This window comes from Artemia franciscana, chromosome 3 (assembly GCF_032884065.1).
Source record: "Artemia franciscana chromosome 3, ASM3288406v1, whole genome shotgun sequence".
In the NCBI taxonomy this organism is placed as follows: Eukaryota; Metazoa; Arthropoda; class Branchiopoda; order Anostraca; family Artemiidae; genus Artemia; species Artemia franciscana.
In genome coordinates, this window is record NC_088865.1 from 1,723,865 (window position 1) to 1,750,413 (window position 26,549).

At 29.2% G+C, this 26,549-nt stretch overlaps 1 protein-coding gene across 1 annotated transcript in view; it reads right to left on the reverse strand.

The window, feature by feature from the left end:
• The window catches only part of LOC136024730 (ubiquitin carboxyl-terminal hydrolase 46-like), an 86,851-nt gene that overhangs the window by 34,200 nt on the left and 26,102 nt on the right, over nucleotides 1-26,549 (reverse strand). Inside the window, exons 4-5 of the mRNA XM_065700160.1 lie at nucleotides 24,734-24,814; nucleotides 16,786-16,964 (exon numbers count right to left, since the gene is read on the reverse strand). Coding sequence (XP_065556232.1) covers nucleotides 16,786-16,964; nucleotides 24,734-24,814 — 260 coding nt within the window. The remainder of the gene's footprint in view (nucleotides 1-16,785; nucleotides 16,965-24,733; nucleotides 24,815-26,549) is intronic.

The window sequence follows — 26,549 nt, forward strand, 5'->3', positions numbered from 1 at the left end:
TAATTAATTTCCTTTACATCATCAACTGATAGGAGAGCATAGTACTTTTACAATGTAACTTTGATAATGTAATTTTGTAATTAATTAATTTCTTTTATCAACTGATAGGAGAGCACAGTACTTTTACAATGTAACTTTGATAATGTAATTTTGTAATTAATTAATTTCTTTTATATTATCAACTGATAGGAGAGCACAGTACTTTTACAATGTAATTTTGAAGTAATTAATTTCCTTTACATCATCAACTGATAGGAGAGCACAGTACTTTTACAATGTAATTTTGATAATATAATTTTGTAATTAACTAATTTCCTTTACATTATCAACTGATAGGAGAGCACAGTACTTTTACAATGTAATTTTGTAAGTAATTAATTTCCTTTACATCATCAACTGATAGGAGAGCATAGTACTTTTACAATGTAACTTTGATAATGTAATTTTGTAATTAATTAATTTCTTTTATCAACTGATAGGAGAGCACAGTACTTTTACAATGTAACTTTGATAATGTAATTTTGTAATTAATTAATTTCTTTTATCAACTGATAGGAGAGCATAGTACTTTTACAATGTAACTTTGATAATGTAATTTTGTAATTAATTAATTTCTTTTATCAACTGATAGGAGAGCATAGTACTTTTACAATGTAACTTTGATAATGTAATTTTGTAATTAATTAATTTCTTTTATCAACTGATAGGAGAGCACAGTACTTTTACAATGTAATTTTGTAAGTAATTAATTTCCTTTACATCATCAACTGATAGGAGCATAGTACTTTTACAATGTAACTTTGATAATGTAATTTTGTAATTAATTAATTTCTTTTATCAACTGATAGGAGAGCACAGTACTTTTACAATGTAATTTTGTAAGTAATTAATTTCCTTTACATCATCAACTGATAGGAGAGCAAGTACTTTTACAATGTAACTTTGATAATGTAATTTTGTAATTAATTAATTTCTTTTATCAACTGATAGGAGAGCACAGTACTTTTACAATGTAACTTTGATAATGTAATTTTGTAATTAATTAATTTCTTTTATCAACTGATAGGAGAGCATAGTACTTTTACAATGTAACTTTGATAATGTAATTTTGTAATTAATTAATTTCTTTTATCAACTGATAGGAGAGCATAGTACTTTTACAATGTAACTTTGATAATGTAATTTTGTATTAATTAATTTCTTTTATATTATCAACTGATAGGAGAGCATAGTACTTTTACAATGTAACTTTGATAATATAATTTTGTAATTAATTAATTTCTTTTATATTATCAACTGATAGGAGAGCACAGTACTTTTACAATGTAATTTTGTAAGTAATTAATTTCCTTTACATCATCAACTGATAGGAGAGCATAGTACTTTTACAATGTAACTTTGATAATATAATTTTGTAATTAATTAATTTCTTTTATCAACTGATAGGAGAGCACAGTACTTTTACAATGTAATTTTGTAAGTAATTAATTTCCTTTACATCATCAACTGATAGGAGAGCATAGTACTTTTACAATGTAACTTTGATAATGTAATTTTGTAATTAATTAATTTCTTTTATCAACTGATAGGAGAGCACAGTACTTTTACAATGTAACTTCGATAATGTAATTTTGTAATTAATTAATTTCTTTTATCAACTGATAGGAGAGCACAGTACTTTTACAATGTAATTTTGTAAGTAATTAATTTCCTTTACATCATCAACTGATAGGAGAGCATAGTACTTTTACAATGTAACTTTGATAATGTAATTTTGTAATTAATTAATTTCTTTTATCAACTGATAGGAGAGCACAGTACTTTTACAGTGTAACTTTGATAATGTAATTTTGTAATTAATTAATTTCTTTTATCAACTGATAGGAGAGCATAGTACTTTTACAATGTAACTTTGATAATGTAATTTTGTAATTAATTAATTTCTTTTATCAACTGATAGGAGAGCACAGTACTTTTACAGTGTAACTTTGATAATGTAATTTTGTAATTAATTAATTTCTTTTATCAACTGATAGGAGAGCATAGTACTTTTACAATGTAACTTTGATAATGTAATTTTGTAATTAATTAATTTCTTTTATCAACTGATAGGAGAGCACAGTACTTTTACAATGTAATTTTGTAAGTAATTAATTTCCTTTACATCATCAACTGATAGGAGAGCATAGTACTTTTACAATGTAACTTTGATAATGTAATTTTGTAATTAATTAATTTCTTTATCAACTGATAGGAGAGCACAGTACTTTTACAATGTAATTTTGTAAGTAATTAATTTCCTTTACATCATCAACTGATAGGAGAGCATAGTACTTTTACAATGTAACTTTGATAATATAATTTTGTAATTAATTAATTTCTTTTATATTATCAACTGATAGGAGAGCACAGTACTTTTACAATGTAATTTTGTAAGTAATTAATTTCCTTTACATCATCAACTGATAGGAGAGCATGTACTTTTACAATGTAACTTTGATAATGTAATTTTGTAATTAATTAATTTCTTTTATCAACTGATAGGAGAGCACAGTACTTTTACAATGTAATTTTGTAAGTAATTAATTTCCTTTACATCATCAACTGATAGGAGAGCATAGTACTTTTACAATGTAACTTTGATAATGTAATTTTGTAATTAATTAATTTCTTTTATCAACTGATAGGAGAGCACAGTACTTTTACAGTGTAACTTTGATAATGCAATTTTGTAATTAATTAATTTCTTTTATCAACTGATAGGAGAGCACAGTACTTTTACAATGTAATTTTGTAAGTAATTAATTTCTTTACATCATCAACTGATAGGAGAGCATAGTACTTTTACAATGTAACTTTGATAATGTAATTTTGTAATTAATTAATTTCTTTTATCAACTGATAGGAGAGCACAGTACTTTTACAATGTAACTTTGATAATGTAATTTTGTAATTAATTAATTTCTTTTATCAACTGATAGGAGAGCATAGTACTTTTACAATGTAACTTTGATAATGTAATTTTGTAATTAATTAATTTCTTTTATCAACTGATAGGAGAGCATAGTACTTTTACAATGTAACTTTGATAATGTAATTTTGTAATTAATTAATTTCTTTTATCAACTGATAGGAGAGCACAGTACTTTTACAATGTAATTTTGTAAGTAATTAATTTCCTTTACATCATCAACTGATAGGAGAGCATAGTACTTTTACAATGTAACTTTGATAATGTAATTTTGTAATTAATTAATTTCTTTATCAACTGATAGGAGAGCACAGTACTTTTACAATGTAATTTTGTAAGTAATTAATTTCCTTTACATCATCAACTGATAGGAGAGCATAGCACTTTTACAATGTAATTTTGATAATATAATTTTGTAATTAATTAATTTCTTTTATATTATCAACTGATAGGAGAGCACAGTACTTTTACAATGTAATTTTGAAGTAATTAATTTCCTTTACATCATCAACTGATAGGAGAGCACAGTACTTTTACAATGTAATTTTGATAATATAATTTTGTAATTAATAATTTCCTTTACATTATCAACTGATAGGAGAGCACAGTACTTTTACAATGTAATTTTGTAAGTAATTAATTTCCTTTACATCATCAATTGATAGGAGAGCATAGTACTTTTACAATGTAACTTTGATAATGTAATTTTGTAATTAATTAATTTCTTTTATCAACTGATAGGAGAGCACAGTACTTTTACAATGTAATTTTGTAAGTAATTAATTTCCTTTACATCATCAACTGATAGGAGAGCATAGTACTTTTACAATGTAACTTTGATAATGTAATTTTGTAATTAATTAATTTCTTTTATCAACTGATAGGAGAGCACAGTACTTTTACAGTGTAACTTTGATAATGTAATTTTGTAATTAATTAATTTCTTTTATATTATCAACTGATAGGAGAGCACAGTACTTTTACAATGTAATTTTGAAGTAATTAATTTCCTTTACATCATCAACTGATAGGAGAGCACAGTACTTTTACAATGTAATTTTGATAATATAATTTTGTAATTAATAATTTCCTTTACATTATCAACTGATAGGAGAGCACAGTACTTTTACAATGTAATTTTGTAAGTAATTAATTTCCTTTACATCATCAACTGATAGGAGAGCATAGTACTTTTACAATGTAACTTTGATAATGTAATTTTGTAATTAATTAATTTCTTTTATCAACTGATAGGAGAGCACAGTACTTTTACAATGTAACTTTGATAATGTAATTTTGTAATTAATTAATTTCTTTTATCAACTGATAGGAGAGCATAGTACTTTTACAATGTAACTTTGATAATGTAATTTTGTAATTAATTAATTTCTTTTATCAACTGATAGGAGAGCATAGTACTTTTACAATGTAACTTTGATAATGTAATTTTGTAATTAATTAATTTCTTTTATCAACTGATAGGAGAGCACAGTACTTTTACAATGTAATTTTGTAAGTAATTAATTTCCTTTACATCATCAACTGATAGGAGAGCATAGTACTTTTACAATGTAACTTTGATAATGTAATTTTGTAATTAATTAATTTCTTTTATCAACTGATAGGAGAGCACAGTACTTTTACAATGTAATTTTGTAAGTAATTAATTTCCTTTACATCATCAACTGATAGGAGAGCAAGTACTTTTACAATGTAACTTTGATAATGTAATTTTGTAATTAATTAATTTATTTTATCAACTGATAGGAGAGCACAGTACTTTTACAATGTAACTTTGATAATGTAATTTTGTAATTAATTAATTTCTTTTATCAACTGATAGGAGAGCATAGTACTTTTACAATGTAACTTTGATAATGTAATTTTGTAATTAATTAATTTCTTTTATCAACTGATAGGAGAGCATAGTACTTTTACAATGTAACTTTGATAATGTAATTTTGTAATTAATTAATTTCTTTTATCAACTGATAGGAGAGCACAGTACTTTTACAATGTAATTTTGTAAGTAATTAATTTCCTTTACATCATCAACTGATAGGAGAGCATAGTACTTTTACAATGTAACTTTGATAATGTAATTTTGTAATTAATTAATTTCTTTATCAACTGATAGGAGAGCACAGTACTTTTACAATGTAATTTTGTAAGTAATTAATTTCCTTTACATCATCAACTGATAGGAGAGCATAGTACTTTTACAATGTAACTTTGATAATATAATTTTGTAATTAATTAATTTCTTTTATATTATCAACTGATAGGAGAGCACAGTACTTTTACAATGTAATTTTGAAGTAATTAATTTCCTTTACATCATCAACTGATAGGAGAGCACAGTACTTTTACAATGTAATTTTGATAATATAATTTTGTAATTAATAATTTCCTTTACATTATCAACTGATAGGAGAGCACAGTACTTTTACAATGTAATTTTGTAAGTAATTAATTTCCTTTACATCATCAACTGATAGGAGAGCATAGTACTTTTACAATGTAACTTTGATAATGTAATTTTGTAATTAATTAATTTCTTTTATCAACTGATAGGAGAGCACAGTACTTTTACAATGTAATTTTGTAAGTAATTAATTTCCTTTACATCATCAACTGATAGGAGAGCATAGTACTTTTACAATGTAACTTTGATAATGTAATTTTGTAATTAATTAATTTCTTTTATCAACTGATAGGAGAGCACAGTACTTTTACAATGTAACTTTGATAATGTAATTTTTTTAATTAATTAATTTCTTTTATCAACTGATAGGAGAGCACAGTACTTTTACAATGTAATTTTGTAAGTAATTAATTTCCTTTACATCATCAACTGATAGGAGAGCATAGTACTTTTACAATGTAACTTTGATAATGTAATTTTGTAATTAATTAATTTCTTTTATCAACTGATAGGAGAGCACAGTACTTTTACAGTGTAACTTTGATAATGTAATTTTGTAATTAATTAATTTCTTTTATCAACTGATAGGAGAGCACAGTACTTTTACAATGTAATTTTGTAATTAATTAATTTCCTTTACATCATCAACTGATAGGAGAGCATAGTACTTTTACAATGTAACTTTGATAATGTAATTTTGTAATTAATTAATTTTTTTATCAACTGATAGGAGAGCACAGTACTTTTGCAGTGTAACTTTGATAATGTAATTTTGTAATTAATTAATTTCTTTTATCAACTGATAGGAGAGCACAGTACTTTTACAATGTAATTTTGTAAGTAATTAATTTCCTTTACATCATCAACTGATAGGAGAGCATAGTACTTTTACAATGTAACTTTGATAATGTAATTTTGTAATTAATTAATTTCTTTTATCAACTGATAGGAGAGCACAGTACTTTTACAATGTAATTTTGTAAGTAATTAATTTCCTTTACATCATCAACTGATAGGAGAGCATAGTACTTTTACAATGTAACTTTGATAATGTAATTTTGTAATTAATTAATTTCTTTTATCAACTGATAGGAGAGCACAGTACTTTTACAGTGTAACTTTGATAATGTAATTTTGTAATTAATTAATTTCTTTTATCAACTGATAGGAGAGCACAGTACTTTTACAATGTAATTTTGTAAGTAATTAATTTCCTTTACATCATCAACTGATAGGAGAGCATAGTACTTTTACAATGTAACTTTGATAATGTAATTTTGTAATTAATTAATTTCTTTTATCAACTGATAGGAGAGCACAGTACTTTTACAATGTAATTTTGTAAGTAATTAATTTCCTTTACATCATCAACTGATAAGCATAGTACTTTTACAATGTAACTTTGATAATGTAATTTTGTAATTAATTAATTTCTTTATCAACTGATAGGAGAGCACAGTACTTTTACAATGTAATTTTGTAAGTAATTAATTTCCTTTACATCATCAACTGATAGGAGAGCATAGTACTTTTACAATGTAACTTTGATAATATAATTTTGTAATTAATTAATTTCTTTTATATTATCAACTGATAGGAGAGCACAGTACTTTTACAATGTAATTTTGAAGTAATTAATTTCCTTTACATCATCAACTGATAGGAGAGCACAGTACTTTTACAATGTAATTTTGATAATATAATTTTGTAATTAACTAATTTCCTTTACATTATCAACTGATAGGAGAGCACAGTACTTTTACAATGTAATTTTGTAAGTAATTAATTTCCTTTACATCATCAATTGATAGGAGAGCATAGTACTTTTACAATGTAACTTTGATAATGTAATTTTGTAATTAATTAATTTCTTTTATCAACTGATAGGAGAGCACAGTACTTTTACAATGTAATTTTGTAATTAATTAATTTCTTTTATCAACTGATAGGAGAGCACAGTACTTTTACAATGTAATTTTGTAAGTAATTAATTTCCTTTACATCATCAACTGATAGGAGAGCATAGTACTTTTACAATGTAACTTTGATAATGTAATTTTGTAATTAATTAATTTCTTTTATCAACTGATAGGAGAGCACAGTACTTTTACAGTGTAACTTTGATAATGTAATTTTGTAATTAATTAATTTCTTTTATCAACTGATAGGAGAGCACAGTACTTTTACAATGTAATTTTGTAAGTAATTAATTTCCTTTACATCATCAACTGATAGGAGAGCATAGTACTTTTACAATGTAACTTTGATAATGTAATTTTGTAATTAATTAATTTTTTTATCAACTGATAGGAGAGCACAGTACTTTTGCAGTGTAACTTTGATAATGTAATTTTGTAATTAATTAATTTCTTTTATCAACTGATAGGAGAGCACAGTACTTTTACAATGTAATTTTGTAAGTAATTAATTTCCTTTACATCATCAACTGATAGGAGAGCATAGTACTTTTACAATGTAACTTTGATAATGTAATTTTGTAATTAATTAATTTCTTTTATCAACTGATAGGAGAGCACAGTACTTTTATAATGTAATTTTGTAAGTAATTAATTTCCTTTACATCATCAACTGATAGGAGAGCATAGTACTTTTACAATGTAACTTAGATAATGTAATTTTGTAATTAATTAATTTCTTTTATCAACTGATAGGAGAGCACAGTACTTTTACAGTGTAACTTTGATAATGTAATTTTGTAATTAATTAATTTCTTTTATCAACTGATAGGAGAGCACAGTACTTTTACAATGTAATTTTGTAAGTAATTAATTTCCTTTACATCATCAACTGATAGGAGAGCATAGTACTTTTACAATGTAACTTTGATAATGTAATTTTGTAATTAATTAATTTCTTTTATCAACTGATAGGAGAGCACAGTACTTTTACAATGTAATTTTGTAAGTAATTAATTTCCTTTACATCATCAACTGATAAGCATAGTACTTTTACAATGTAACTTTGATAATGTAATTTTGTAATTAATTAATTTCTTTATCAACTGATAGTAGAGCACAGTACTTTTACAATGTAATTTTGTAAGTAATTAATTTCCTTTACATCATCAACTGATAGGAGAGCATAGTACTTTTACAATGTAACTTTGATAATATAATTTTGTAATTAATTAATTTCTTTTATATTATCAACTGATAGGAGAGCACAGTACTTTTACAATGTAATTTTGAAGTAATTAATTTCCTTTACATCATCAACTGATAGGAGAGCACAGTACTTTTACAATGTAATTTTGATAATATAATTTTGTAATTAACTAATTTCCTTTACATTATCAACTGATAGGAGAGCACAGTACTTTTACAATGTAATTTTGATAATGTAATTTTACAAGTCATTAATTTCCTTCACATTATCAACTGATAGGAGAGCACAATTAATGTAAAGTACTGTGCTCTCCTATCAGTTTGAGTGTCAATTAGGTCTCGGGTATCTCAGTTGCTAATGTAAAAGAAATTGATAATGTAAAGGTAATTAATTAATTAATGTATTTTTGATAAATTTTGATAATGTAAAGGTTCCTTTACATTATCAGCAATCAAAAATTCAAAGATCTTGACAAAACATTTGAAACAGTTATTAGCCGATAGGATGAACAAGATCAATGATGTTTTTCCCTTTTTAAACATGGCTGGCAAAACCAAGGAGGATACTATCAGGAGCAAGATCTTCATTAAAGACAATCTTAAAAAAGTATTGGCAGGTGACCGTATGAAGCATCACTCACGGTCTTTAAATGCTGGGCACAAATATCATCGGCAACCATGGACAGCTTTTTCGTGGAAATTACATACCTCACCGCAGCTTTAATGTTTGAGGGAATAACAACTACCTCATTCGGTTTACCTTTTAGAATAAAATTACATACCTCACCGCAGCTTTAATGTTTGAGGGGAATAACAACTACCTCATTCGGTTTACCTTTTAGAATAAAATTACATACCTCACCGCAGCTTTAATGTTTGAGGGGAATAACAACTACCTCATTCGGTTTACCTTTTAGAATAAAATTACATACCTCACCACAGCTTTAATGTTTGAGGGAATAACAACTACCTCATTCGGTTTACCTTTTAGAATAAAATTACATACCTCACCGCAGCTTTAATGTTTGAGGGAATAACAACTACCTCATTCGGTTTACCTTTTAGAATAAGAAGCAGAGACAACAGTGCATTAAAATTACCTTCTACAGCAATATTTGGCATTAGGGAAGCTTTGACTGAATAATTGGTATAATTAGAAAAGAGGTACCACAGTAATTTTAGGTCAGGTCATTAGCAATTTTCTCGGCTGCGGACGACATAGAAGCAGCTAAATGTCCCTCAAGGACCTTATGGTATTTTTTTTTAGTATAGATTCATGCAGAATTCAATACACCCAACCTAGGCTTTCGCACTCAATGCCCAGACTCATCGACGACGACGCAACCAGAGTTGAATAACCGAACCAACTGCATTTTTTGGTATTTTTCCGAACACGTTTTACAAGTTTAAAAGCTATCAGCACACATCAACGGATGTAGAACACATTCAAAGCATAGATTGATTTGTGATTGATATTCACTTTCGCTTGGTGTGAGATTTGTTTGAAGAAGGTGAAATTGAGTTTTAATCTTATTCAGAATATTGACTTTAAAAGCGACCCATCCATATCCTTAAGCAGTTTCTTCTGGTGCAAGTTAGTCATAGAGGGAGCACTTATGGTGTTTATAATTGCAATGGAGACAGATGTATGGATATGATCAAAGTAAGCATCCTCGTTAACAATCGCTTACACTCGGTGGAATGGGTTCTCCGACAATAAAATATGGTCCAGCTTAGACGTGGTATTAGCATTAGAAACGAAAGTAAAATCTTTACTCTTATCTAGTAATGAGAATGAGGAGTATAGAATTCCACTGAACACCTCATTGCGTGGACATGTCACACGTGCTAGGCCACAATTAAAGCCACTGATAATCTGGTATTTTGGTTACGTGTGGAGTACCTTCTTTACGCACTTAGACAGTTTGCGACAAACGGTAGAAAACATAATCTCTGATGCCAGATAAGTTGATTATAGCTAGATTGTTGCATGCAACAGCAACATATCGTCCTTCGTGTTCAATGGTATGGGTCTGGAGCTGGTCTAATAGAACAGAGTCTCACTCAGATGACCAGCCACGAGATTTACGATGAGCCACCCTTGAGATGACGGTTAACCGCATTTTGAATACTTAATAGGGGGTCTGGTCCTCTGACAGACAAGTCGGAAACTACGCATACACCTTTGTCACCTTTAACGAAATCTACTACCACAAACTATACGGTTTTAATCTTCAAAACAAATAATAGCGTGTACTCTTTGTCGAGGTCTTTGGGAAAGATTGTCTCCCCAATACACAAACTTCAAAGAAGTCTTTTGTTTATGATAAATATTGGAAAAAAAATAATAATAGCTATGGCTGATCAAACACTTTGACTAGATACTCAAATTTATTTCTTGCAACAGTGCAAAGCAGCAGAAATTTATCATTTTTTTTATGAAAAGAATCCAGTCATTTTGACTGAACATTCAAATCTTTTTCTCTCATCAGTGAAAAATGGCAGACTTTTTCATGATTATATACATGTTTATACAATTATAAGAATAAATCAAAAGAACTTAGCACATATAATTAAAATATCGAACTATGTTAGAACAAAGCCAATTCTCTTAATTTTATTGTAAATAAAATTGTTCCGTTTATATTATTCCAAAACTGAAATAAATGACGATTCATTCTATTCATTATTAATAAGACCTACGTTGCTAGGGCAGAACGAAGTGTTGCGGCAATCTTTGGTTGGCTTTAGCAACAAAGGTGTTGCAGGAGCAAAATTTTTTTTAATACTATGCTTCTCAGCCCCTCAAAACCTTAGAATTGTAATATCTCAAAATAATCTCTGATTCAAAAACAAATTAAATGATTAAACGTTCCTAAAAGGCGGTGCTAAAATACGCTGTCTTCTTAAAATAATTGTTTTTATTATTTCTTGACATCCAAACAATATTCTTAGTTTTAAAATGCACCATATGTAGAGCTAATATTTGATTACTGTACCCCAAAACAAACGCTATCTACGTTCTTATTTCTAAAACCAAAGTAGCCTATGCATAAAGGCTCAGGCAACGGCGGTCGCCTGAGCATAGAAAGTCGGGAGCAGGAGAGGGGGGGGGTGAGTTTCCCTTAGGAGTGCCAAAGACTATTGGACATTTGTCTACACTTTCTAAATTGCCATGATTTTCTAATAAAGTGGAGGTTGGAAAAGCGATATGCGCCTATAAAACTCTTCATTTCCACGTCAAATTGACCTAGGTATATACGACATGAATCTAAAGAAAATAAAACCCCTCTACTGAAAACTTGGTAATCGGAGTTGGTATTGGAGGGTCCAAGGACCTAGTGCTCTTGATGATACAGTCAAATTTCTCGCAGAGAAGGGGAAGGTGGCTTTGAGGAGCGAAAGTCTGATTCTGTGCCTGAAATCGCACAGATTGAAAATCCTTACACGTTTTGATTCAAACACGCCGCATCAGGCCAACCTGCGCGCTTAAAAGCGGGAATTAGGAATGGTGCGGGTGTTGAAAGGGTAGCTGTCCCAATTTGTTCTTCAAACAAATAGTGAGTAATCCTCGCATTAGTCCTTTTCAAAAGAGCACAATATGCCTGCCGTTCTTCTAAAACGTAGGAATTGCAAGAGGAGGTGAAATGGATGCTGAAGGACCCCAGGCCCGCCTTTTTGCTAAAAGGTCTGCCTTTTTCTTAAAAAGCTAGTGGGAGAGGTTGAGGTGTTGTTGGAGGGTTCATGTACCCACTTTGTACCTCAATTCGTGCATACTGAAAATTATTCCATGTTTTTGATTAAAAAAACGGTGGGTATTCCTAACTATCTGCTAAACAATTAGATGGGGGAGGTGCAGGGAGTGTTATAGAGCCAAAGGGCCCACTTTGGTCTTTCGGTCTTACTACCCAATTAGAAATGTTTGGGTAATTTCAGTTCAAACATGGTGCGCTGAGCTAAAATATCTGCTAAAACGTTGAAGAGGCCACTTAATGCCTTCAGCAGCATAGCTATAGAATTATTGCGCAATTTCCCTTCAAACAAGGAGCAACATAAATGAATGGCAGGAAGAGGCAAAGGAGGGCGGAGGTATTAGAGGGGTCATCAGCCTATTTTGTTCTAACAATACTAACTAATAACCCTTGTACAATTTCAGTTCAAACAAAAGTGTAGCATGCCCACATTTTTACAAAAGATTGGCAGCAATATATGCGTGTGGCGGATGGAAGGGTTGCTGGTTAGGAGAGTGGCACATGACCTAATTTGGCCATACTAACTGCTAAAAAATTAGAAGCAGAATGGGCTTGGGGGAAGGAAAAATGTCAACGGCATTTTTTGGCTCTTCAATCCACAAAATCAAAATTCCTTGCATGATTCTGGTTCAGAAGTATAAAATGCCTACCTTTGGGACAAACATTTGGCATGAGGAGTCGCAGGAGGAACAGGGTAATGGGTGCACTTTTTGCTTTGAGCTTGTTTTGTAAGGGATCAGCTCTTAGCCCACTTTCGAGCAGAATTATTATCCAAGTTTTTCCTGTATGCACCACAGCTAACAACTTATTAGCCTATTGAAATTTTCAAAATGGTATACCTAGCGACCGCATTTTTGTGCAAAAAGCTGAAACAATTAATGAAAACATCAACATAATTAACATAATTAAGAACTGAAACATCAGTTCTTCAAGTAGTCATACCTCTCATAGTTCAAAAATTTGTTTCAGCAATTTGCATACTCCTCTACCACCCCAATCTATTCACAACTCCATTACACCCTCCCATGAAGTATCAATTTCCTTTCAATACTTCATTATAGCCTCTTTTCACCCCATTCGGGCACGAGCCTCTTTTTCTTTGAACCCAGATAGATGGCCAAGGCACTATACTACAATGAGACACAATAGCCTGTTATAAATAACATAGCTAGGAAGGGTTTGTAAACCCTAAATAGCCCAGAAAAACCAACAAAACCAAGAATTCACTATTAAACGTCCAGGGCAACGTTGGGTTTTACTAGGCTCTGATTGCCCAGACAGACAACACTCCTCTAGGTCATTCTATAGCTCTATTTGCAGTCTATTTACACAGCTCTATTACAAGAAAATCGTTTATTGTTCTCTTCATTTAAACCCCATCCCCGTTTTTTGTTTTCTTTATTTCTAGTTACCTGTTTCCATAATTTCCTCTCTTTTTATGTAAAGTTTTTACTTAGGTTATTTTTTCCTTTCCTTTCCTTTGCTTTTTTTTAGTGTTCAGTGGGTTTATTCTGTTTGTTGTTTGCTGTTTAATTAATATTAGTTATTTGCCAGCCCTAGCTAAGCAATCATTTCGTGCTTTCCTGGCAGGAATGTCATATTTTTTTTGCGTTTAAATAAATAAATATGAAATGAAAAATGAAAAAAAAAAGTCACTCGTTAGCCAAATCCCCTTCCAGGGATAGCGATAGTAAAACGAACTTATGACAGAGTGGAGACCACGAATCGTCTCACAACACCAGAAGAGCTCCAGCCTTTATGCCCTTATCTTGGACTATAGATCCTCAAGAGCCAGGAACGGCGCACAGGGCGTCTACGAGGCTTTGCCAGAATTCATGGATCTGAGCAGTAGCCCTAACGTCCTCCGACTGTGGCTAGAGAGACAACTCCCCCCTTCTAGATCCTGGTCGTACTGCTGTCATTAAGTGTGTTTTGCTCACCCTCTCTTGCTCCTCCCCTCGGGGCGCCACTCATATACTGTACTTGGGAGTCGATCCTCTAGCATACAAAGGATGTGGCCAATGTACGTTGATCTCCTATGTTTCATCGGTCACTAATGGCTGACTACCTCGCCGGAGAACTTTTATGAAGGTGTCCTTTTCCAGCCACGATATGTTTAGAATTCTTCTAAGGCATATATTTCCAAGGGCCAGGACACATTTTCCCATTTGGAAATTCAGCTTCCAGCATTAACTTGCATAAAGGAGTATGAACTTCACAATACTATTTCGGAGCCGGAGCTTCAAGCGCATAGAGTATTTACTACTGCCCCAAATTAGTTTCATCTTGATCAAAGCCAATGTCGCTTGTTCAATCTTTCTCTTGATTTCGTTGGTTATTTCAGCAATCCATTCAATCCAAATCCCGAGACACTTCAAATCACTGACCTATTCGGTTGTCGTATCTTTACTTTTTAGAATCTGCAGATATTCAGAAGTGGCCACGCTCTTTTTCCTACTGACATTCATTGTAAATACACCCAACATAAACATAAACAATATTCTATAAATAGTATAAATGAAAAAAATTATATATATATATATATATATATATATATATATATATATATATATATATATATATATATATATATATATATATATATATTATATTTTCTATATTTATATATATATATATATACATATATTATATAATTCTATATTATATTATGAAAATATATATTATATTATAATATAATATAAAATATAAATAAATAATTATAATAAACAATTATATAAAATGTAATTAATTTATCAACTGAACTGATTAATTACTAAGATATTTTATTTACCGTCCACATGCAGCATGATTTAACGAGTAGCACTTCATAACAGTTCAGTTTTAAAAAATACTATATGTGCTTCCATAGAGATTGTTATATACAAGTCATGGCAATAAAAATCTTATTACACAACCTTTTTTTGGTTCAAAAGGTTGGAGGAAATAACACCTAAAAAAGTTTTTTTCTAGATAATAAATTGATTTTACGGATATTTCACATAAAGACTACCCCCCCCCCGCGTTTTTTGACTAAATGGGTGACGATCTTCCAATGCTATTTGAAGATCTTGTAATTTACCCATAGGAGCTACTTGAAGAAGTCCACAGTCTTGAAATAATCTTAACCATCTTAGAATTCAAAAACTTGATCTTTTTATTTCAAAAAACTAAACAAGTCATGGTAATAAAAATCTTGTTACACAACCTTTTTTTGGTTCAAAAGGTTGGAGGAAAAAACACCTAAAAAGGTATTTTTCCTAAATAATAAATTGCTTTACAGAAATTTCATTTAAAGACTACCCCACCCCCACGTTTTTTGACAAAATGTGCGACGATTTTCCAATGCTATTTGAAGATCTTGTAATCTCCCGAAGAAGCTACTTGAAGAAGTCCCGCAGTCTTGTAATAATCTTAACCATCTTAAAATTCAAAAACTCCATCTTTTTATTTCAAAGAATTATATGGAAGATATGAACTATATGGTTCTAACTAATGGACTATTCCACACTAGATTCCTTATAGTGTTAAAGTATCACAAGTCAGGCAAATGATTTCCTTGTGGTGAATGCATAATGAACACGAAATGAGAGTTAATTTGTGCCATGACTTGAAGTAAATACTAGGTTAAGTATTTTTTGAGGTTTTGTATAAGTTCTTTCAAACAGGGTTAAGCAAAAAAAAAAAAAAAAAAAAAAAAAAAAAAAAAAAAAAAAAAAAAAAAAAAAACAGATGCCAAGTTATGATCTGACCAAACACAATGTTATGTGTTGACAATAAACACTATTGACAATAAAGTGGAAACAGCAGTGACGTTGCTATGTCAAATCTGACTGTAATATCTGAATAAAAGTAAAATTTCATTATATTTTCTTAGAGTTGAAAAAATAATATTCAAAATATGAAGCGTTGGGGGGATAAATCCGTGAAACGTCGGGGGAGGGGGGTCTGAGTTAAGTTAACCAAATTCTAATACAGTAATCATTGTCAAGCGAAAATAACCAAGTAACGTCATTTTGTCAGTTCTAACTAGTATATTAGAATGAAAGTTAATTTCTCTCATATTTTCTTAGAACTGAAAACAAACTTTAAAAGAAATATAGAATACGTCGAGAGGAAGGGAGGGGGGTATAAGTAGCAGGTCAAATTACCATAAAAACAATTTGTTCGTGTTGCACTTAGGTAAACTAACATGACCAGAAATGTTTTAGTTGTTTTTTGTTCTTCCAAAAATTTTGATGACAAAGAAGGTTCACTCTTACTTTTAAGTTTTTATGTCCAAGTCTTATGCTTTCCAAGGTTCGCTTTTAATTTGAAGTTTTGAGGTATCTTTTTACAGTCGTTTCACGACGGTGGTTCGTGAATTTTAATATAGTTTTTAATAATACTATTAAAAATTTTAATAATGATTTTAATAGTTATGTAAAAAAAATAGTTATGTAAATGAGTAACTCATTTCATACCAGATTGTTTCATACCAGTTTTTATTTCATACCAGATTCCGTATCATCTTACCGTGTCACAAGTCAGGCATCGGGTTTCGCTAGTCATTATTCCTTGGAAAATTTCATGCACCCAAGTCGGTTCAGACTCCGAATTTGGCAGCATTTGATGAACTAGTGGTAACCCATTCAGGATCGGTTCTGTTCCATTGATGGCTCGAACTCGAGCGTTACTCATCTGTTGCTTCTCGGCTGACAAAGAAAAAGATCAATTAAATTCTTATACTAAAATTCAACACAGCAACAATCGACACGAACCCAACCCAGTTACGCACACCCTTTCTCCGCTCAATTTAGAGCGAGCGTATTAGCAGTCTTTTTTATGACTTCTACCAGTACCACAGTGTAAGTATTTATAAACAGTAGCGAAAAGTTTCTTCATGAATGATAGATTCAAGCACCAGGGAACAGAAATCCGTCTACGTCACAGAAATACTTTCCCACAAGCCCGTCGTATTGCGTTAAACATTTGCCATTGCGCGTGTGTGAAGGCGGAGTTATGAAAAGAGATCTAGATTGATGTGTGTCAAAAATTTTTAAGAGAGGGTACACGACTTTTTCGCTACTGTTCATACATACTTATACTGTGACCAGCACCAATAGAGAACATCCTCAAGGGCATATCAAGGATTTTGTGCGAGGGGGGAGAGGCTAAAAACGTACAAAACCCATCGAAATTTGTTTATGTGCATTTCCCTTACTTTTTACGAGTCCGAAAAAACTCGGGAGGGGGCTCAAACTCAGAGACCCCCTCATCCCTGCATACGGCCTTGGACATCCTCCTTTTCCTTAGGGCACAGAAGCATTTCCAAAACACAGAATTTCTTGCAATCTATTATTCCCCGCGCTGTGAGCATCCCATAACACAAGAAAAACTCCTACCTTTTATACCCAGCGTATCCCTGTCAGGGTATTAATCGGGAATACAATTATAAATAAGTAATTAGTCATACTGACTATATCAAATATCTAAACAGTGCACATTATTGGAATAATTTTGAGGTATTAACTGTTTGAGATATTAAACTGTTTAAATTTATTCTTGGTGTTATCGTTGAATAAATGTATACATCTATCTATATATATATATATATATATATATATATATATATATATATATATATATATATATATATATATATATATATATATATATATATATATATATATATATATTAAAATTTTAATTTCACTAACACTTGTCAATACTGATATTTTATCCATAGAATTGCCCTTTTTAGCTCCCGATTTATAATTTAAACCACAGACCTATTGACGATATAATATAACTATAACCAACCATTGACTGGTTAAATATTTTCTTTATATGATTACACATGTAAAAGATAATATAACCATTGACTGGTTAAATATTTTCTTTATATGATTACACATGTAAAAGATAATGACCCATAAAAGGTTTTTTGCCTTTTTTGTAATATGTGGATATTGTTTAGAATACTGAATTTTTTTTCTTTACAACGTTTCTATAAGCACATCGTAAGAAAATAGATAAAAATCTAGAAATTTTTTAAACTAAGCTAACATAACCATTTTGTAATTTTCTGATCACTATATTACAGAAAAAAAAATCATTTACATACTTGCCCTAGCATAAATGAAACAGCGAATAATGCGATTATTGATTCGCCTACATCACACGATTCTCCTTCTCCTTTTTTACCGAAGAAAATTTAATTTTTTCTAATTAATTGAAAATGAATTTCCGATTAATATTTTATTCAGTTAGTATTTTATTTTACCTAATAAATATTTTTTTAGGCTTTACATATTTCACTTAATTATCAATAATCGTTTCTATCCTAAAGAGCCAAAAGGAATTTAGCCATACCAGGTGTAATTAATGCATGCAAAAAATTTTATCTCAAAAATTATGCTTTTATTAAATTCGTTTATTTCATTTGGTGTTTAGACAAACCTAAGCTTCAAATACAAATTTAATGCAATTGTTGGAACATCAAATTTTAATACTGTCCAGTTGGGCGTATTAACTCGTATTTTTTGATACGAGTTAATTTACTCATCAACTTTGCACAATAACTCATATTAACTCGCATAGTTTAGCATAAAGATTGCCACAATCACTAGTTGAATAATTTCTTTTCATCAATTCTAAATAAAAATATATTCAGTTTATAATGACCATTGACAATTTGTGTCAGTTAATATTATGAAAATTATTATTTTATTAAATTAAAAGCCATAATTAGACATAGTCAATTACGTGTCTGAAACTGTCCACCTCACAACCTCACACCACCATAGAGTAATCTTATGCCAATTGGTTACATATTCAATTCAGATCCCCAAATGTGAGAAATGGTGAAAATTAGTGTTTTAATTTAATTAGTGTGAGAAATGGTCAAAATTAGCGAAAATGTAGAAAAAGGTGAAATTTAGTGTTATTGTGCAAAACTACATGCTTCACAAGGACCACTTGCGCTAATTAAATTAAAAGTGTAAATTAAATTAAAATTCAATAGAATTAAAGTTATAAAATACAAATGAAATATAAAAATTAAAATTAATTTAATACTAATAAAATTAATAAACGTAATTTTCTATCTTAGATTGATTCCAGTTTGGCGGCAGCTCATCAAGGTTCAGTTTGTACTCATCTTGGAATGCAAAGTCATTTTTATATATATTGTTATATTGTACAGTATAATATACAATACAATATAATTATATATTGTACAATATAATGTAACTTTATTTTTATTATATCGCCTTGTAAAATCAATAATACTATTTTGATTCACATTATAAAATTCACGTGTTTCAATTCGCTTATTTGAAGCAATGTCAAGCACGACATAGCACTTATGCTAATTCATATTTTTGCAAAATTTGCATTTTAGCGCAGACTTTCAACGGTCAGTAAAAGACCATTTTTTTGCTGCAAGCTACATCTGTCATAAAACTGTATGCTTCACAGGGAACATAAGCCTTAACTAAATTAAATTAATGAGCATAAATGCTTACTTAAACACTAAATTTAGCATTTTAGTGCAGACTTTCATCGGTCAGTGAAAGACCGATTTTTTTGCTGCAAGCTACAGCTGTCATAAAACTGTATGCTTCACAGGGAACATAAGCCCTAACTAAATTAAAATTAATGAGTATAAATGCTTAATTTAAATATTAAATTATCCACTCCAATCTGTCCCAACCATATCAAAATCTTATGAGAATGAGTTCCTTACTCATAAATCAACCTTCTTAAATGGGAGAAATGGTCAGATTTGACGTTATTGTACAAACTTTTATCATTCCAAGAATCTTTAACTTTTAAGTCAATGAATCATTCAACAGCAATCATTAAACTTGTAGGGAATTAATGAATTTTAATGGCATTACCATGGAATTAGAAGGGTTTACTCCCATATTTAGGTCCAAAGTCCTCCCTAATGGGGCAAGAAGTGGTTATAGCGAAGAACTTAAAAAAAATTCTTGGGGTCAATTCTGGTCAGTTAGTTCGACTTATTTTAAGCAGATAAAATTTAGTGTAATAAATAGTTAAATTAAATAAAAAAAAAATTCTTTAAAAAAAGAGCAGAACTTTTAACATATTGATGCTGAAGAAAAGTGTTCGTAACTGTACTGGGCTTGGTGCCACAGTGAGTTATTAGAAAAATTAGTTCATTTAACTGATTTTCACCTGATGTAACTTCTTTGGAATACATACTAATACTTATTATATTTTTAAAATTCAGCAATGAGACTTCATACTTCAAACTTCGTAAATTAATAAAAATTACAAAATAGGTAAGGAATTTCATTGTTTTTCAACTAAATAAATAGAATCGTAAATACTAAATAAATAAATAATTTTTGACAAAGAAAAGAGGTGACAAATCCTCTAAGAGCAAATAGCATATGCAATTTAAATAAAGAACATGTCTTGGGGTACGAAAAGAAGGTTGCAGTACAGACAACTAGTAAAATTCAGCTCAACTTAATCCAAATAGAAATTCTGGTCAGTTAGTTCGACCTATTTTAAGCAGATAAAATTTAATGTAATAAATAGTTAAATCAAATCAAAAGTTAATAGTTATTATGAAAAAGAAAGAAAAGAAGGTTGCAGTACAGACAACTAGTAAAATTCAGCTCAACTTAATCCAAATAAAATTCTGGTCAGCTAGTTCGACTTATTTTAAGCAGATAAAAATTAATATAATAAATAGTTAAATTAAATTAAAAGTTAATAGTTATTAGAAAAAAAAATCAGAAAAAAAGGTTGCAGTACAGACAACAAGTAAAATTTAGCTCAACTTAATCCAAATAGAAATTCTGGTCAGTTAGTTCGATTTATTTTAAGCAGATAAAATTTAATATATTAAATAGTGAAATTAAATCGAAATTTAATAGTTGTTAGAAAAAAAAATAACAAAAGAAGGTGAAAACTAGTAAAATTCAGCTCAACTTAATCCAAATACAAATTCTGGTCAGTTAGTTCGACTTATTTTAAGCAGATAAAATTTAATGTAATAAATAGTTAGATTAAATCAAAAGTTAATAGTTATTAGAAAAAAAAAATAAAAAAAGAAGGTTGCAGTACAGACAACTAGTAAAACTCAGCTCAACTTAATCCAAATAGAAATTCTGGTCAGTTATTTCGACTTATTTTAAGCAGATAAAATTTAGTGTAATAAATAGTTAAATTAAATCAAAAGTTAATGGTTATTAGAAAAAAAAAATAAGAAAAGAAGGTTGCAGTACAGACAACTAGTAAAATTCAGCTCAACTTAATCCAAATAGAAATTCTGGTCAGTTAGTTCGACTTATTAAGCGGATAAAATTTGATATAATAAATAGTTAAATTAAATCAAAAGTTAATAGTTATTAGAAAAAAAAATAAAAAAGAAGGTGACAGTAAAATTCAGCTCAACTTAATCCAAATACAAATTTTGGTCAGTTAGTTCGACTTATTTTCAGCAGATGAAATTTATTGTAATAAATAGTTAAATTAAGTCAAAAGTTAATAGTTATTAGAACAAAAAATAAGAAAAGAAGGTTGTAGTACAGACAATTAGTAAAGTTCAGCTCAGCTTAATCCAAATAGAAATTCTGGTGAGTTAGTTCGACTTATTTTAAGCAGATAAAATTTAGTGTAATAAATAGTTAAATTAAATCAAAAGTTAATAGTTACTAGAAGAAAATACGAAAAGAAGGTGCAGTACAAACAACTAGTAAAATTCAGCTCAACTTAATCCAAATAGAAATTCTGGTCAGTTAGTTCGACTTATTTTAAGCAGCTAAAATTTAATATAATAAATAGTTAAATTAAATCAAAAGTTAATAGTTATTAGAAAAAAAATAAGAAAAGAAGGTTGCAGTACAGACAACTAGTAAAATTCAGCTCAACTTAATCCAAATAGAAATTCTGGTCAGTTAGTTCGACTTATTTTAAGCAGATAAAATTTAGTGTAATAAATAGTTAAATTAAATCAAAAGTTGATAGTTATTAGAAAAAAAAATAAGAAAAGAAGGTTGCAGTACAGACAACTAGTAAAATTCAGCTCAACTTAATCCAAATAGAAATTCTAGTCAGTTAGTTCGACTTACTTTAAGCAGATAAAATTTAATATATTAAATAGTTAAATTAAATCAAAAGTTAATAGTTACTAGAAGAAAATACGAAAAGAAGGTGCAGTACAGACAACTAGTGAAATTCAGCTCAACTTAAACCAAATAGAAATTCTGGTCAGTTAGTTCGACTTATTTTAAGCAGCTAAAATTTAATATAATAAATAGTTAAATTAAATCAAAAGTTAATAGTTATTAGAAAAAAAAATAAGAAAAGAAGGTTGCAGTACAGACAACTAGTAAAATTCAGCTCAACTTAATCCAAATAGAAATTCTGGTCAGTTAGTTCGACTTATTTTAAGCAGATAAAATTTAGTGTAATAAATAGTTAAATTAAATCAAAAGTTAATAGTTATTAGAAAAAAATAAGAACAGAAGGTTGCAGTACAGACAACTAGTAAAATTCAGCTCAACTTAATCCAAATAGAAATTCTGGTGAGTTAGTTCGACTTACTTTAAGCAGATAAAATTTAGTGTAATAAATAGTTAAATTAAATCAAAAGTTAATAGTTACTAAAAGAAAATACGAAAAGAAGGTGCAGTACAGACAACTAGTAAAATTCAGCTCAACTTAATCCAAATAGATATTCTGGTCAGTTGGTTCGACTATTTTTAAGCAGCTAAAATTTAATATAATAAATGTTAATTTAAATCAAAAGTTAATAGTTATTAGAAAAAAAAATAAGAAAAGAAGGTTGCAGTACAGACAACTAGTAAAATTCAGCTCGACTTAATCCAAATAGAAATTGTGGTCAGTTAGTTCGACTTATTTTAAGCAGATAAAATTTAGTGTAATAAATAGTTAAATTAAATCAAAAGTTAATAGTTATTAGAAAAAAAATAAGAAAAGAAGGTTGCAGTATAGACAACTAGTAAAATTCAGCTCAACTTAATCTAAATAGAAATTCTTGTCAGTTAGTTCGACTTATTTTAAGCAGATAAAATTTAATATATTAAATAGTTAAATTAAATCAAAAGTTAATAGTTGTTAGAAAAAAAAAATAAGAAAAGAAGGTGACAACTAGTAAAATGCAGCTCAACTTAATCCAAATACAAATTCTGGTCAGTTAGTTCGACTTATTTTAAGCAGATAAAATTTAATGTAATAAATAGTTAAATCAAATCAAAAGTTAATAGTTATTAGAAAAAAAATTAAAAAGAAGGCGACAACTAGTAAAATTCAGCTCAACTTAATCCAAATACAAATTCTGGTCAGTTAGTTCGACTTATTTTAAGCAGATAAAATTTATTGTAATAAATAGTTAAATTAAATCAAAAGTTAATAGTTATTAGAAAAAAAATAAGAAAAGAAGGTTGCAGTACAGACAACTAGTAAAATTCAGCTCAACTTAATCCAAATAGAAATTCTGGCGAGTTAGTTCGACTTATTTTATGCAGATAAAATTTAGTGTAATAAATAGTTAAATTAAATCAAAAGTTAATAGTTATTAGAAGAAAATAAGAAAAGATTGTGCAGTACAGACAACTAGTAAAATTCAGCTCAACTTAATCCAAATAGAAATTCTGGTCAGTTAGTTCGACTTATTTTAAGCAGCTAAAATTTAATATAATAAATAGTTAAATTAAATCAAAATTTAATAGTTATTAGAAAAAAAATAAGAAAAGAAGGTTGCAGTACAGACAACTAGTAAAATTCAGCTCAACTTAATCCAAATAGAAATTCTGGTCAGTTAGTTCGACTTATTTTAAGCAGATAAAATTTAGTGTAATAAATAGTTAAATTAAATCAAAAGTTAATAGTTACTAGAAGAAAATACGAAAAGAAGGTGCAGTACAGACAACTAGTAAAATTCAGCTCAACTTAATCCAAATAGAAATTCTGGTCAGTTAGTTCGACTTATTTTAAGCAGATAAAATTTAATATATTAAATAGTTAAATTAAATCAAAAGTTAATAGTTGTTAGAAAAAAAATAAGAAAAGAAGGTGACAACTAGTAAAATTCAGCTCAACTTAATCCAAATACAAATTCTGGTCAGTTAGTTCGACTTATTTTAAGCAGATAAAATTTAATGTAATAAATAGTTAAATCAAATCAAAAGTTAATAGTTATTAGAAAAAAAATTAAAAAGAAGGTGACAACTAGTAAAATTCAGCTCAACTTAATCCAAATACAAATTCTGGTCAGTTAGTTCGACTTATTTTAAGCAGATAAAATTTAATGTAATAAATAGTTGAATTAAATCAAAAGTTAATAGCTATTAGTTATTAGAAAAAAAATAAAAAAAGAAGAAAACAACTTTCGAGGAGAACGAAGAGAAACAAATAAGTAAAGAGTAAAGAAATAAACGAAAGAAATGAGTAAAGAGAAATAAAGAGTAGAGAAACAAACCTAGCACTTGTTCGCTGATATGATTGACTAGAAAATTCAGGAATTCATGGGCGTCTTGTTGAATAAAGTTATTAAATTCCTCTGAAAAAAAAGAATATAAAAAAAAATTCACAATAAACATGGATAATGAAGTTGAATTCGTAAGAAAACGTGAAAAAGAAAGAAATCGAAATTCAATAATCAATAAGTTCTAAAAGTAACGTCAAAAGAGGTAAGCAACTGAGGAATAGAAAAAAAGCTTACGGCCCATTTAAAGTGGTAAGGGGGAAGGAGACTTACCCAATAAAAAAAAAAAAATCACACATTCGCATTGGACAGTACAATGTTAACTATTGCTAGGGTTATACCAATATAAGATAAACATCAATTAAGAGTCACAAATCAATTTCAAAAATATACAAAATAAATTAAAAATATTACTAAAAAATGGTGAAAATGTCACTACTCTTTGATGAGACAAAATAAGATTCCTTGATTGATGATACCTTAAATTAACTGCATATTTCAGAGGACACTTCGAACAGCTATTGATACCTTTAATAAGGATAGAATTGTACAAAAGTCACGCAGAGAATATTAACCTTCTTAAAAAAGTTTCCTATATTCATGGCTTGTATGCATCACAATAGACTCTTAATGAGTAGAAATACAACATGGAATTTAAAAAAATAATTATTAGTCGTGAGATATAGAAAGGAAAAAAATTGTGACGGAATTGGTCTTATGTCAATTCTGAAACCAGCAAAAGAAGTCTACTAGACTCGTACGCCATTCCGCAAGGTTTTTCTTTGTTTTTTTTTCTTGTAGAACTGAGAGGCCTAATGTTATATTCAGAAGACAAACAAGAATAAATCTCTCCTTGTATTAGACATCATTCTCTAAGATTCATAATTTACTTTGTAGAACAAAGTTATATCACAAAGTTGACAAGACAATGCAAAAAAAAAAAATCCTTGATGGCTGATAAAGGTATGAACGCAGGATTTTTATTTTCTGGAAAGGGGACAGAATTTAAAATATTTTGAGTGAGGACAATTATAAAAAAAGAAATTGAATAAGAAGTTCGTAAAAATTCAAGAAGTTTTAGATTTTCGGCAGGGGAGAATTCCTGGGCTAATACATTATAGTAGTTGTAATTCTGTGTAGCTAGTTATTACTTATTCAGAAGGGATTCCGAACCATCTCTGATGCCTTATAAAGGACTATGGTATATACAAGACAAGCTCAGAATATGGATCTGTTCTAAAACATATGAACAGATCGCTATGATAGCTATTTGAAATAAGCAAGGAACCTGTTACTAATTAAACGACAAGGTCAAAGTGACGATACTGTCCAGGCCATATAAAGGATTTTTTCGGAGGAGGTTTTACAAAAGAATTTTTTCGGGGGGGCGGTTACACAAAAGAACCTCAAAACGCATAAAAAATGCGTCAGTATTCATTTTCGTTATGTTTTATAAGTCGAAGAATTCATGGGAGGGGAGTTTCAAACCTCCTACACCACTGGATACGGCCTTGGATACTATATTCAATTATTTTGTTGAAGACACATACTGTGTATCATCCTTTAACCTAAGCAAAGAGATGATTTTTGGGACATTCCACAGCGAGTTACCAATACCTGACATAGCCAACATACCCAGCATTAACCCAACGGTATTTCAGTTTGCCCTACAATACGTAGGATCGCTAAGATAGCTAATAAATAGGCAAGGAACATATTTATAATTAAAAGACAAGGATATGTACGATAGTATCAAGGCCGTATAAAGAATTTTCTCGGAGGGGGTTTTACAGAACGATTTCTTCGGGGG